At 61.3% G+C, this 13,768-nt stretch overlaps 1 protein-coding gene across 3 annotated transcripts; it reads right to left on the bottom strand.

Annotated features, from left to right (window-relative positions):
* Positions 1 to 1,506: 1,506 nt before the first annotated feature.
* CARHSP1 (calcium regulated heat stable protein 1) lies at positions 1,507 to 13,766 on the bottom strand. 3 transcript variants are annotated; one of them, XM_004750407.3, is made up of 4 exons: positions 13,664 to 13,766; positions 5,898 to 6,062; positions 5,059 to 5,181; positions 1,507 to 3,370 (listed from the first exon to the last, which is right to left on the bottom strand). In XM_004750407.3, exons 2-4 carry the CDS (start codon positions 6,053 to 6,055, stop codon positions 3,208 to 3,210), a joined length of 444 nt encoding a protein of 147 aa, XP_004750464.1. In that variant the 5' UTR covers positions 6,056 to 6,062; positions 13,664 to 13,766; the 3' UTR covers positions 1,507 to 3,207. The 3 variants fall into 3 exon arrangements, with proteins under 3 accessions (XP_004750464.1, XP_004750463.2, XP_004750465.1); XM_004750406.3 differs by lacking the exon at positions 13,664 to 13,766 and adding an exon at positions 7,532 to 7,637; XM_004750408.3 differs by lacking the exon at positions 13,664 to 13,766 and adding an exon at positions 7,460 to 7,525.
* Positions 13,767 to 13,768: the final 2 nt, after the last annotated feature.

Below are 13,768 nucleotides of genomic sequence, written 5' to 3'. Positions count from 1 at the left end.
CACAAGACAACGGAGTCTTACTGAAACTCACCCCAACCTTTATAACTGGAGACAGCCCTGCCTGGGCTGCCCTGAGCAGGTGCCCCAAGATGTCAGGCTGGGCCCGCCCCTCCCGGGGGTCCCACTCTGGCTGCCTGCGGACACTCTGGGGCAGACCCTTTCCCCGTCCCTGGGGCCTGCCTCTGCCACCAGCCATCTCCTCCGCCTGCCTCCCCTGCACTGGCTCTGCTGCTGACCGGCGCCATGACTCAGAGCAGCTTCATCTCGGCCTGTCTGCTCCTCTGTCGGGCAGGGTATGGCCCCTATAGCACACACTGGCTACCTCCAGCCAGGCTGTTTCTATCTCCACGAACCCCCGGGAAGCCTGTAAGGCAGGCAGTACCAGCCCTGCTGTGCAGGTGCGGGTAAGTCACCCCCTCAGCTTTCCAGAGCTGGCAGCTTAGACACAAGAATCTCCAACGCGGTAGCTAAGTGCTGAGCAGGAGGGCAGCCAAGGTTGGCCCTGGAGCGAGCGGCCCCAGGGAGGGCACAGCCGGGCACTCCTGAGGGAGAAGCCCCCAGGAAGGCCTCCTGTATTTCACTGAGGCGCCTGCGCTCCATCCTGGGGGGAGGCGGGGTAGCTCAGGATCTGCGCTACAGTTGGCAAGGTCTCCAGCCAGTGGGTGGGGAGCGCCCCATCGGGAAGACTTGGCAGATTTGTCAAGGTGGAGGTGGCCTTGAATCACTTCCTCTCCAAGGGCTGTTTCCTCTTCCCCCACCGCTCCTTGACCTTGGCCTCATCAGGCCACTTGGGCTCCGTCCCACGGCCACCCACCCTTCTCTCAGAGCTGGATCCCTGCTCCGCCTGCAGGTCCTCCCCCAGAAGACACTGGCCCCATGTGGCCCTCCAACAGAGCTGCTTGTTTGGAATAAACGCCTGCTTTGGCTTCTTCCTCAACAGGTCCCTTGGCCTGGTTGTAACTGTTCCAAACACACTTTGAAAAGCAGTATTGCAGTAAAAATATGCTGCACCATCAAAAAACGACCTCCCCTCCCCCTCAGGAGACCCTGGCTAGGCAAGGCCTTCCCAGGCTGCCCCGTAAGTCCCACCCAGAGCAGCCCCGCCTGCAGCCCCGTCCCCCTACACCCTGCGCCTCCCCACCACGTGCCTGGACACCCAGGCCCTCGGCCTTCCCACCTCCCACCACCAGCCTCCCCTCGGGCCGGCCTGCCCCTGCTCTCAATGCGCAGACTCAACACAGTAAAAGTTCAAGTGCTTCCACGGAGCCAAGTGGCATTTGGTTGTCACGAAGCCTGATTCCACTGATGCTGCCCGACACTGGAGGAGGATGATTACAGGGAAAGGGACGGTCCCATTCTCTTCCTTACCACCCCCAAAAACCCAGCCTGTGAAGCACAATGAATGAAACAGCGTGACTGTGTCCGCCCCACTCCAGGGACAGGCCCATTAGCTGCCGGCTCGCAGGAGAGGCAGCCAGCCTCCACCTCCACAAACAACGCAGAGCCTTGCACAAAACACAACTTTATTGAGAGAGAAGCTGCTGCTGGGAGGAAAGATGTGGATGGAATCCCGGATGCTGTTCCCAGCTCTGTCCCCAGCATCGGACGTCCTCCCTCAAGGAGCTCCGGAAGCAAGGCCCGCAGCCAGCAAAGGCCTCTGCGGACCCAGCAGGAGGCAGGGGGCGCAGGGGCCCTTCGAGGGGGCCCCACAGGCCAGGAAAAAAGCAGACCAACTGCTCGCTTCACTGCGCTGTTTCACTGTGCTGTCTGCCAGCACACACGCGCACACACACACACGCACAGTCAACACACTTATTTGTGTATTTTAAAAACTCACCAGTTGTCAGCAAAATATTTCTACCTTCCAACCCCTTTCAAAGGAAGCTCTTCCCAGACGGAAAGACAAACAAGACCACAGACAGACACCCGACAAGGGCCTTCCTGCTCCTGGCATCCCCCCGGCCCCGCACCCCCCCGGCCAGCCTCCCTTGTGCGCAACACCCCCGTCTGCCCCTCAGGCTTTCAAGAGTTCACTTCCCTGCACTGACACATGGTTTCCTGACTAAACATAAGCCCCATATTTCAAAACATTATTACCCAGCTATTTCTATTTTTAAATCACGAGAGCCAAGCCAAACCAAACCACCGCAAAGAAACTCCCAAGGATATGTTTACGGCAAATATCTACAAAGGTTCAAAATGTCGGCAGCAGAGTGCGCACAGGACTGGCTCTGACTGAGAGCCTTCGGTATTAAAAAAGGAAAGAAGAAAATCCCAAGCATGTCTTAACACCAGTTTGCAAGAAAATCCCACACCAAAGGTGCATTTCTCCTCTAACTTTTGACTTGACCAGGCCGGCCCAGAAGCGAGCTACTGACTCTCTTCTGGATGGATCTGGACAAAGGTCTGATTTTAAACAAAGACCCTCCCTGCTCCCATGCCCACCCACCACCTAAAGGACCAGGAATGTGAAATGCCTTCGAAATGATGATCATTCACCTTGAGGGCAGGAGGAGACCGGGCTCCTAGGAGAGGATGCAGCGGAGCTCGGCAGAGCCAAGGGGGAAGGCTCAGGGCTCCCGGAGAAGCACTTTCCCCCAGATGCTCAGTAGTGACACTTCCCACTTGCAAGGCGCCAGAGCCCTCCCCTGCTCGCACCGTTGAGCCAGATTCTCCCCCGCCCAGAACCAGCCACAAGGAGCAAGAGAAAGGCCTGGGCCCGGGGCCATGGGCATGAGGAAGGTGGCCACATGGGTAAGAGTGCATCCGAGGAAACGTGCAGGGCCCCGGTCAGCCCTGGTGCGGACTGGACCCGGGGACTGGGTCTCCAGTCCAGGGGCACAAAGGACTCTGTGGGCTGGGGGAGCCCGGCCACCCCCGGGCTGGGGCTGGGGAAGCCTGGCCACCCCCGGGCTGGGGTCGGACCCTCCACTCAGCCACCAGCGGGCACCCCTTTTTCCATGCTTTTAATGCTTTTCAGATGGTGAGAGACTGTTGCAATGGTCAGAGGCTGTGCTGGTGGCCGAGAGCACCCCCATGCCTGCCCCCCACGCCCCCTCCTCCAGGAGATACTTGAAAGGGACCGACGGGCTTCTCCCTTTGAAGCCCCACCTTAAGCGGCAGACCAGCATCTCCAGTTTGGTCCTGCCTCCTCCTCCCCCGAGAGTCTCCCGCAAGCCCAGGAGAAAGGGGTGCTTCCGGCCTCTCCTAGGAGCTGACGACGTGGCCGGACCAGGTCTCGTGCTTGGTGCCTGGAGCCAGATGGGTGATGACCACCTCCACAGCCTGCAGCTTCTCGTTCTTGGGGGGAATGGAGCACATCTTATAGGTGACCTCGTCGCCTTCCACGGGGACGTACTCCCCTTCCACACTGCAGGGGTGAGAAGACAGCACTCAGTGCCCCGCACTCAGAAAGGACCGCAGCCCCTGCTGGTCAGAGGGCCACCCCATCTCGGTGGCCCCCTTCGTCTCCCCTGACAAAGAGGTCGAGACCAGGCTCAGCCCGTCCAGGGCTCCACACTCTCAGTTAAATGGAGGCACCATGGGCCTGGGGACAGAAGGGCAGGGAACGCTGGTCCGAGCCGGAGAGGAAGACAAGTCACCATCGAGCGCTGGTGCTGCTGCAGCACACCCACCCTGGTCCCAGGAGCCCCCCCAAACCCAGCTGCGTGCACTTCTGCCCTCCGACTCCCCAGGCACTCAGCAAGCTTCAGGAAAGTCCCTTCTGTGCTTAAAGCTAGTTCCAGAAAGCGTCCTCTCCCTGTGACCGCCCCAGGAAGATTCTCTCATGTTTGAGGGGGCACAAGCCACCATCTTGCCCGTCCTGGTGAGTTGCCCATCTTGACACCCCCTTGAGGACCCCCCCAAGAGGAACACCCCCCTCAGTCTTGGAACTGGTTTGTCTTGACGGAAGAACCCCCTAGTAAATGGTGCCTCCCTCTTGGATCCGGCCACCCGGAAGCCCAGGACTACACACCTGCAGCCCACTTCCGGCCGTGGAAGCAGACATCCCGTGTCTCCCCCTTTCTGATCCGTTCCCCAGCCCCGTGTTCTCCTTACTAACTTATTTTTCATGGTGCCCTGCGACTATCCTTGTAAACCATTACAGATTCCTTCTGAACAGGGGCAAGATGAAAATACACGTACACACCAGTCTACGTGTGCAGACACATGTCAGACACGCAGACTCCGCATCTTTCTCGTGTGTGCACGGTAGAGGGTCCGTGAAGTCCCAACGTGCAAGGACATCGGGGAGAAGCATCAGGAAGGAATCCCTCGCCCATGCCAACCATCACTTGGGACAGTGCCCTGCCTGCCTGCAGAAACGGGGTTTTCCTCTATTGCCTGGTATGCTGTGTGGGGTAGGACGCAGCCTGCCACAGCCTGAACTGAAAGATCAGGGGAGGCAGAGGCCAAAGAATGGGGCAGGGGTAAGGGGTGTGTGAGGAGGGCCCCCCCATATCTGAAGGTGGGAGAAAAGCGCAGGCTGCTGGCTGCCTTCCAGCACTGAGATCTCGAATGTGTGGGCCGCGCCCTGGGCCTCCTGAGGGTTTCCACACAGGAAGGAAGGACGTCAGTGAGCAGTGGCAGGGGAGAGGGTCCAGTTCCAGTCTTCCTTCCTGGAGCACGGGGGTCATGCAGCCCCGAGCCTCACCAAGTGGTGTCCCCCGAGGTAAGCAGGAAGCCAGACCCTAGGTCCAACCAACTCCTGCAGCTCCCAGGGGTGCCCCCGTCCCCATCCACCAGATACACACGGGCACTCAGACCCCTCCCAGGGGTTCTCAACATACTTACGTGTGTACACATGCGCTCTCTATCTCTCGTGCGCGCGCACACACACACACACACACACACACACTGTCGCCTGCAGCCTCCCACACACACCACTGCCAAGTACAGCCTCACCACCCCACCCCCAGGCACAGTCACACACAGGTCACAGGCAGAGTCTCACACCCTCACACACAGCGCCCACCAAAGTCACACCCTCCCACTGCCTCCTTGGGGCCTAGGCAGCCCCTGCCCCGCCCCAAACCACGCAAACCAGCCCTGACTCACTCAGAAATGTGCAAGAAGATGTCGGGGCCGCCATCGGCCGGGGTGATGAAGCCATGGCCCTTGGATCGACAGAAACATTTGCAGACTCCTTTGTATACAGGACCTTGAGAAGCCCTCACCGTCCTGACAGAGATGAGGAAAGTGTGAGGAGGCCCCCACCAGCCCTCCAAAACAGCCTCCCACTCTCCCAGGACACACCCAGCTCATCCCAGAACCTCCCCCTCAAAAGCTGTGCCCCAGGCAGTAGCCAGGGGGATAATGTCCAGCTGTGCAGTTGTGCACTGCACAACTGTGGGAGCCATTCACAGACTCTATTAAGAGACACTCTCTGATGACCCTGGCAAATTTTCTCAGGCCTCAGTTTCTCCATCTGGAAAGGGGGTTAGACTAAAAGCTCTCTGAGCATCCCTCCAAGGACTAACTATTAATCACAGCAGCCTCTACTCCTTGGGCCTGAGATATGGATCTGCCAGGCACCATGCAGGTCCTTTGCAGCTCTGTAGCCAACCTGCTACTGTCCCCATTTTGCAGCTGAGGAAGTCGAGGTCTCGCAGAGGAAGAGGCTTGTTTGCGGTTAACACCCAATCATTTAAGACCCCACTGATTTCCCGTTTGTTATGACCCCCAGCTTGGGGCAGGCTCAAGGGGCCTGGGGCAGTGCCCCCCAGAGTTTACAGGGTACCTTCCTAGTCTTGCACCATCGGTCCTTACCCTAACCCATTTATCTCCGCATTTGACAGACAAGGACACTGAGGCACAGAGATGACCAGACACAATGATTCTGGCTCTGGGCAGGAGACCTATCTTAGGAAGCTTCACCAGGCTAGCCCAAGACTCACGCTGAGAAGGTCCTTGTCCGGCGGGTGGGCAGTGGGCTGGGGACCACGTTGCCCCGAAGAGGGGACGGTGACCGATCTCGGGCCCGCTGGGTGTCCAGCAGCCCCACCGAAGTCTGGTGGGTTGGGGGCTGTGGCGGCGGCGGAGGCTCAGATGACATGGCTAACCTGAGGAGGGACAGAGGGTTCTCAGGGGCTAATGCCTTGCAAGGAGGCCCTGCACCCCCAGCCCTGTGTCTGAGAATCTGCCAGTTGAGACCCATTGTTCTTGGCTGGGGTGCAAGGTTCACTCAGCACAGAGGTCACCTTCTCTGGAAACATGCCCGGGTCGCCCCAGCTGGGTCGGTGCCTCAGCTCCTGCTGCAGCCATAGGCCTCCCTCTGGCATCGTTCTGCCAGGCAATGCCGCTTGCCCCATGACAGCGATGGCATCAGTCCCCTCTACGTCCCCTCCATGCAGCTCAGATCTTGGCGCACACGGGGCACTGAGTCAATACTCATGAGGGGGAAGGAGGGAGGGTAGGCGGGCTTTAATGCCAGCCACCTAGATCCCTCTCCAGCTCCCCAACAGACGTACCCGCTAAGTGCCAGGCACCATGGGGAAGGCGGAGAGGCAGGGAAGAGAACCGCACACAGGGCTCCTCCAAGAGGAGCCTCTGGAGAGGCACAGACCCCAGCTTTGCATCCCCCGGAGGCTGTCACTAGCCTGCATTCGGGACAGCGAGCCCGAGGGACCCAACGTGGCAGGGCACTGCAGAGGCCCTTACATGTCCAGGCGCTGAGCTGGCACCCTGTCTGGGCCACTGGCCACGAGGACACGGATTCCCCTGGTCACCCTCAGCGTGCATCAGTGTTGGGCTCAGACCAGGCCACGGGCTCTGGGGTCAGCGGACTCCCTAGCTGCTGCCCAGATCTGGCACTTGTGCCAAGAGCAGGACGTGGCCACTGCCCTGAACACGTGACCACTAGGGTACCTGCTCTGACTTGGCCTTGGATCAAGCCCAACAGGAAAGAGCAAAGCTCAGGAGCTGGCGGGCTTTGGGCAGTCCCTTCCCCCTCTCTGGGACCAATCTCCCCATCTGTAACATGGGGCAGCTGAGTGGGCATCCCTGGGCACCTGTTTGGGGCTGGTGATGGCAGGGAAGATGAAGCAGAGCCAGGCCCCAAGGCCAGGGCAGCAGCGGCGGAGCCCTGAACTCACACCCGGCCCAGGCATGCAGGGCGAGCTGGGGCGGCAGCAGCCCCGAAGGTTTGTGGGGCTCACACAGGGTTTTCACATTGAAAACAGGGGCTATCCTAAACACAGCTCCCTCAAACGGGGGCTTCAAACTACTCTGGGAAAAACTCGATCTGATCACCCTGAACCCCCAACTGCCACCCTGCTTCCCTCACTGACGGTGACTCTGTGGCTCCGGGCCCTGGGCTTTCAGCCTACATCACCCAGGAGTGTACCCTCTGCCCACATCCCAAGCCACCTGAGACCCAGGCCTGGTTCCTCCCCCGAAAGGGCCAAACCTCTGCCCTGTCCCCTTCCCCGACATTCTACCCACAGCCCCACACACTCCCCTGTCTGGCTTAGTTCTGTCTTGCTAGGAAGAAAGAGGGCTGGCTGGCCTTCTGGAGGAAGCGACAAAGTACCTCCTGACCCTTCTCTCAGCTGCAGCCGTGGCCAGGGAGGACCGGGGAGCCCCCACCTCATAAAGGTCCCGGCTGCTGGGCTGGGGCTCAGGGCTCCAGCATGACCCAGCAGCACAGGTCATAGAGTCCCGGAATGTTCCAGTGCTTGGGGTTCTGGGAAGGGGGCTGGCCCAGAGAAAGGAGCATCCTGCCCAGGCTTCCTGGGACAGCAGGGGGAACAGCAGTGGGAGGCAGGGGACCCCCAGCCCCACCATCCACAGTCTCCTTGCCTTCCTCTGCAGTCAGGCACATCTGCCCTCACAGTTTTGCCATGAAGCTGAAATCATAGACCACACGCTAAGCACTCAGCATCGACCCAGCACAAGCGAGCAGTAACTGCCAGCAATCACTGCTGTAACTGTCATCATAAGGTCATTCCACACACAGGTGACTGGTGCCAGGCCCTCTGGTCATGGCACTAGAGACACGGGCCCTGAATTTGGAGGCAGAGAATAAACAGGTAGATAAGAATATAAATCATCACAGATTCCCAAAAGGGCTGGTAAGAAATACACAGAAAAAATAAGTGGGTGGAGATGCTTTTCTTATGAGGGTACATGTGGGGCCCTAACAATAAGAGTCAACCATCTGAAAAACCGGGAGGCTCTTCCAGTTAGGGGAAACAGCCTATGCAAAGGCCCTGAGGCTGGCAAGGGCCCAGGTGTGGCTGAAGGCCAGCAAGGAGGCAGTGTAGTAGGCACCAGGGATGGGGAGGTGAGAGCCAGGAGACGAGGGCCAGCTTGCAAATTAGAGGGCATCACCATCAACGTCCTGTGTCTTCTCCTTTCTTCACATCTGTCTGTCTGTCCGTTGCATACCCCTTACCATGCCCACCTCCCCCTGAATTAATGAAACAAGCCCAAATTAGGGGCCCCCTTTCTCTCCACCAGAACATCCCTGATTCCCCAGATACACCTCGGAGATGCCAATGGGAGCCCGTGGCCATGGGGGAGAGCAACCTGAGGGCAGCACAGGGTCCCTCCATGTCCCTAGGGCCCAGCACTGGGGCTGAGGGAGACCAGCGCTCCCTTCCTAGCCAGCATAAGAACCAGGAGCATCGGCCTGGCACCCACCGTGAACTTGATATGCTCTCTCGTCAGCACAGTCCAGCAAGGGGTGGTGACGGCCATGCTCACGTCCAGCAGTGTTAGAAACCGGGGCCGGAGGGCACCACTGGCTGGGGGGGCGGGGGGTGCAGGAAGACCCCGGGTCCTTCACCACTGCCCTGCCCGCCTCTCTCAGCCCCTCTGAGCTGGAGAGCAGCTGGGGCAGCTGGGGCAGGCCTGGCTAGAGGCCAGCCCACCCCCAGGGCCGGCAGAGAGAAAGAGGAGTGAATGGCCTCTGTGTGGGGAAGGCCGGGGTCAGAGTCCAGCTGTCAGGAAAACGGCTGGGGGAGGGGGTAGCCAGTCACCCAGGAGCCAACCCTGCAGCTGTTGCCTAGCCCCCCCCACCCCATTCCACACACAGATGGGGACAGGGTGTACAGAGGGCCAGATACACCTCCCACCCGGGTCCAGGGCTCCCGCAGAGGCGGGGCCCACCCTCTGGGACCAGCCCCCTCCACCACCAGCCCAATACCCCTTAACTCCCCACAGCTCCCCACGGCCGGCCAGGAGCAGTTTGCAAGAAGAGGCCTGAAGCCCAGACATGGGAGGGGCCTCTGACGGGCAGCACAGTGGCCTAAACGTCCCTGGCCAGGGCGCGTCACAGCTCCTGTGCTTATGTACGTGTCTGTGCACACGTGTATGTGTGTCCTCACATGCACGGGCTTGTCACTGCCTGTGTGTGCACACCAGGGGACCAGGTGGGGCTGCGTCTGTCCCCCAAGCACACTGGAGGCTTGCACGGGCCCCTGAGGACCCTGACAAAGGCTACATCCTTCCAGCGGTTGCCAGACCACACTCCCTATGTGCAGGAAAATTGGACACTAGGGCAGCAAATTCCTGCCCTCAGGAGCTTACGCTCGGGGACTGGAGACCCACAACCACAGGGACAAGAGCAGTGTCCTGGAGTTAGGCACCTCGCCCAGCTCTACTCGTTCATCCCCACTTTGCTGATGGGAAAACTGAGGCACAAAGTGTCAAGTAGCTTGCCTTGGACCCCCCAGCTAAGAACTAAACTGGGGAAATGTTCTGGAGAAAAAGCAAGCAGGGGAGGGGAGCACGGGTGGTCTGAGGGGGCGAAGGGGGGAGAGGGCACGCTCCCCTTCCCTCAGTCAGCACCCACCCCAGGTTCTAAACAGTGCCCAGAGCCAGGGGAGGGGGACCCAAGGTCCTAGAAGTGAGGGAGCCAGGAAGTCGCTCCCACCCTGGCTGCCCTCGGGGAGGGGTGTGTCAGCAGGGCCCTTCTCCCTGGAAAGGGTGGAGAAGGGGGCCTCAACCCAAAATAGCCTGGGAATTTTCCACAGGCCCTGTCTGTCCTCATATTAAGTTCTGAGAGTCCACCCAGGCACCAGGCTCTGACCTTTCCAACACCTCCCCTCAGCCCACTCACCTATCTGGGGACTCCAGACAACCCTGCAGACGCCTGTGAGCCCCCACCTCCCGCCTCCCCACCCTGAGAACCCAGCAACCATAGCAAGGATGAATCCGTCGGAAGCCAAAGAGCCAGGCGCTTTCTCCAGGGAGGGGAGCACTGACAGTGTTTCTCAGTCATTTACACTTTAGTGAGAGGGAGTTTGCAGTTTACTTCCCAAGACTCCATTCTTGGTAGCTTTCACACCTCTCCCGGACAGCAGGAAGACGGGGGCCTGGGGGGAGTCTAGGGGAGCAAGAACTGGGTTCAATCACGTTGGGTGCTTCTTTCTCCGTGTGGTTCCTGGCAAAGCCAGGCCACTCCAAGCGTAGACTGAAAACGGGGGGTGTCTTGAGCCTCACATGGGTTTCTGGCTGGGGGAAGCCAGGGCTGGCATCATGTGTGGACGCGTCCCAGCTGCAGGACCAGGCCGCTGCTGGCACGTGGGGGTGGCTCTGAACCAGCCCACACAGAGGAGGGGGGCAGGGCACTGGAGAACCAGCCATGGCTGGGGAAAGGGGACAAGAGTGAGGCTGTGCTTTGATTCATCTGATGGCCACTGCCCATGACCCACCAACCTCGCTGTTGGGCTCACCGCTGGGCGCTCATGTACTTGAACTGGATTCATGCCCACGGCAGGCAGCACAGCTGGGGAGATGCCTTAATCCCCATTTTACAGGTAGGGAAACTAAGGCACAGAGAGCTTCTCACACTTTAGGGGCACCACGAGTGTGTGGAGATGGTGATAAAATGCAGACTCTAATTCTGAAGGGCGGGAATAGGGTGGTCCTAAGGTGCCCCCAGTGCAGCAGGTGCTGCTGAGGCAGGGAACAGAGCAGCATCAGCGTGGGGCGGCTTCACAACCTGCCCTTCACAGCCGGTGGGTTGGCAGGTGTCAACTCCCGGTGAGAGGGTGGCAGGGAAATGGGGGGGCGGACAGGGGTGAGGTTCTGGATGACTCACAAAGTTACTCTAGGGCACCCCAGGTTCCTCCTTTGTAAACTGAGGCTGAGACTCGGTGACTCCCTCCCCACCTCCATGCCAGCTGGGCCCCCGCCTGGCAGAACTGAGGGCTGACTGTGGAGGGGGAGGTCCGCTACGTGGAGGCGGGACAGAGGGGTCCCAGGAAGCGAGAGGCCCCGGGAGGGGACCCGAGGCAGGCCTCTGCCACCTCCCACTCTATTGTTCGGGAGAGAGCTGCCGCGGGCAGGGAGGGAGTGGATGGAGGGGAGGCAGGGGCGGGGCGGAGGAGGCAGGGGCGGGGCGGGGGAGGCTAGGGGAGGAGCGCCGAGTGGAGCCGGGGTCGCCCGGCCACCGCCGGCCAGCCGCCGCCCGGAGCCAGCAGGGCCCACCGCAGAAACACAAACGAGGCGGGAGGGTGCTGCCCGCGGACAGACGCGGACAGACCCCTGGCCGGAAAGTGCCCTGCCGCCCTCCCCCCACCTCCCGGGGGCCCCGGAGTGCTGAGAAGAGGCCGGGAACCCTTGGACCCGCGGCTGGGGAACCCGACGCGGCCCCTCCAGCGTGGCCGCCTGACCCCCGCCGCGGAGCACCCCGACGGCCTCGCGGAGACCAGCCCCGCCCGGCGGAGAAGGTCCCCCAGCGCCGCGCCTCCCACTTCCAAGGGCCCTGCGCGCCCCTCAGCTCGTAGCCAGAAGCCGACTCTGCACCCCGTCACCCCCGGGTCACGCATTCCCGTATTGCATCCTTGCCTCCAGCTCTCCCCGCACCCCAGGACTTCGCGGGGTGGGGCGGGGGGGCTGACCGGAGTTTCAGGCCCGACTGTGCTCTCCGCTGCCCCTGTGACCCCTGGCAAGTGACCTCCCCACTCGACGCCTGTTTCCTCATTTGTCAAACGGGACACTAATGCAGCATCCCAGGCCCCCGGACGCGGTGCAGACGGTGCCCGCTACAATGGCCTCAGCCAACAATACCTGAGCCGCTAATGGGGGAACTGTCAGGCATGGGGCCATCTAGAATAATCCCTCCTATTGCTGTCCCTGCTGATGAGACAGAAACCAAAAGCCCTGCTCGGCCACTCCGCGGGACAAAGAAAGACGTTCCCCTCCTCCCAGGGGAACCCACCCTTAATGGCGACCGAGTGCCCCAGGGCCCCGCTGGGTCTGGCTCAGTTCCGCGACGCTACAGGGCCCTGTTCTTGCGCTGCAGGGGCTCCGGTGCCACTTGGGGGTGTTGGGGGCGGGAGGATGGGCAGCCAAGCAGTGAGAACCCGCGGCCACCAAGCCTCCCCGCCCCCAGCCGGAGCGCAGAAGTAGGTGGAGAGGGCCGGGCGGAAGACGGGAGGCCGCCCTGAGTCTTACAGGGGTCACTTCTGGGGAGGGGGGGGCGCGGGGAGGGGGTCATTCCTGGCAGAGGGACCTGCAGGAGCAAAGGCCCGGGGGAAGGAAGGAGGTGGTGGAAGCTGGAGAGGGTCGCCATGGAAGGTGACAGACAGAAAGCCCTGTGGACAAGTTTGGGACTTAGACAATAGGGACATCAGCGGACGACTTTAAGGCAGGGGGTTGATTTGAACCGATTGTTTTTTACAAGTTCCTTCTGGTTTCAGAGAGACGAGAGGATTGGCGGGGCCAGACTGGAGGCGGAGACAGACAAATATTTAAAAAAAAAAAAAAAAAAAAAGGCAAGAAAATCTATGACAGTAGCTAAACGCTTCTCCCGGGACTGGGTTAGCCTCCTCCTTTTATTCTCTCACACCCCGTTATCAGAGAAGTTATACCACTCGTCTACAGATGGAGAAACTGAGGCAGGAGGCCTCCTCTTTTGCCGCGAGACACCTCCGCCAAGGGGAACGCCTGGAACCGGCTGATTTCCCCGTCCCCCCCCCCACCCACCCCACCCCACCCCATACACACATCCACTCCAACCCCAGAGAAGATGCGGGGGCCGGGGACTTTCTTTTAAAAAATCAAAAAACAGCGCTGCATTTCCGGCCTGCAGACGGGCTGCCGGCGGGGCGCGCGCGGCGGGAGCCTGTGGGCGCGGGTGAAGTTTTTCTGCTCCGCCCTGAGGCCCCCCATCCGGGCGCAAACACTCGGACAGCGCCCCGCGGCTCCTCCTCCCCCAGATGCGGCCAATCGTGCGGCGCCAGGACGACTCCCTCCGCCCCAACATCCCCCGCAACCCGGGTCCCACCGCCCGCACCGGCCGCCCCGCCTGGGGTCCGCGCACCTCCCCGCGCGGCGCCCCCCACCCCGCTCCGCCCCGCGAGGCCCCCACTCGCGGTCCAGCCCACGGGCAAACCGACGGGAGGCTGTCCCTGCACGCCGCAAGCGCTGCCGGACGTCCGCCCCAAATCCCTCCGGCTGCGGCCACACCCGCCCCCTTCCCGGGGATGAGTAACCTGCTCTCCCCAGACAGGCCGCGGCGGCCCGGGCATCTCCTCCGGGCCTAGAGACCCAGCCCGGACCCCCACGCCGGCGGAGCCCCCATGCAAGAGGGGACTGGATGCGGGCGGCCGCCACAAGGCTACAAGGCGGCCGAGGTCCGGTCCGCGCTCCCGCCGCCCCGGAGAGGACACTCCGCCACACCCCTCTGGGGGACCCGGAGAAGCTCCCCTACCTGCGACCCGCTCCGCTTCGCCAGCTGCTCGGCTGTGACTGCGAGAGCAGAGGGGCCGGAGAGGGGGCGTGGTCCGAGGGGCGGGGCTCCCCGAGTCCCCGCCCC

Source organism: Mustela putorius, unplaced genomic scaffold (genome assembly GCF_011764305.1).
Source record: "Mustela putorius furo isolate JIRA1106 unplaced genomic scaffold, ASM1176430v1.1 tig00004007_pilon_pilon_pilon, whole genome shotgun sequence".
Classification (NCBI taxonomy): Eukaryota; Metazoa; Chordata; class Mammalia; order Carnivora; family Mustelidae; genus Mustela; species Mustela putorius.
The sequence above is the reverse complement of the archived record's forward strand: the minus strand, read 5'-3'. Positions and strand labels throughout refer to the sequence as shown.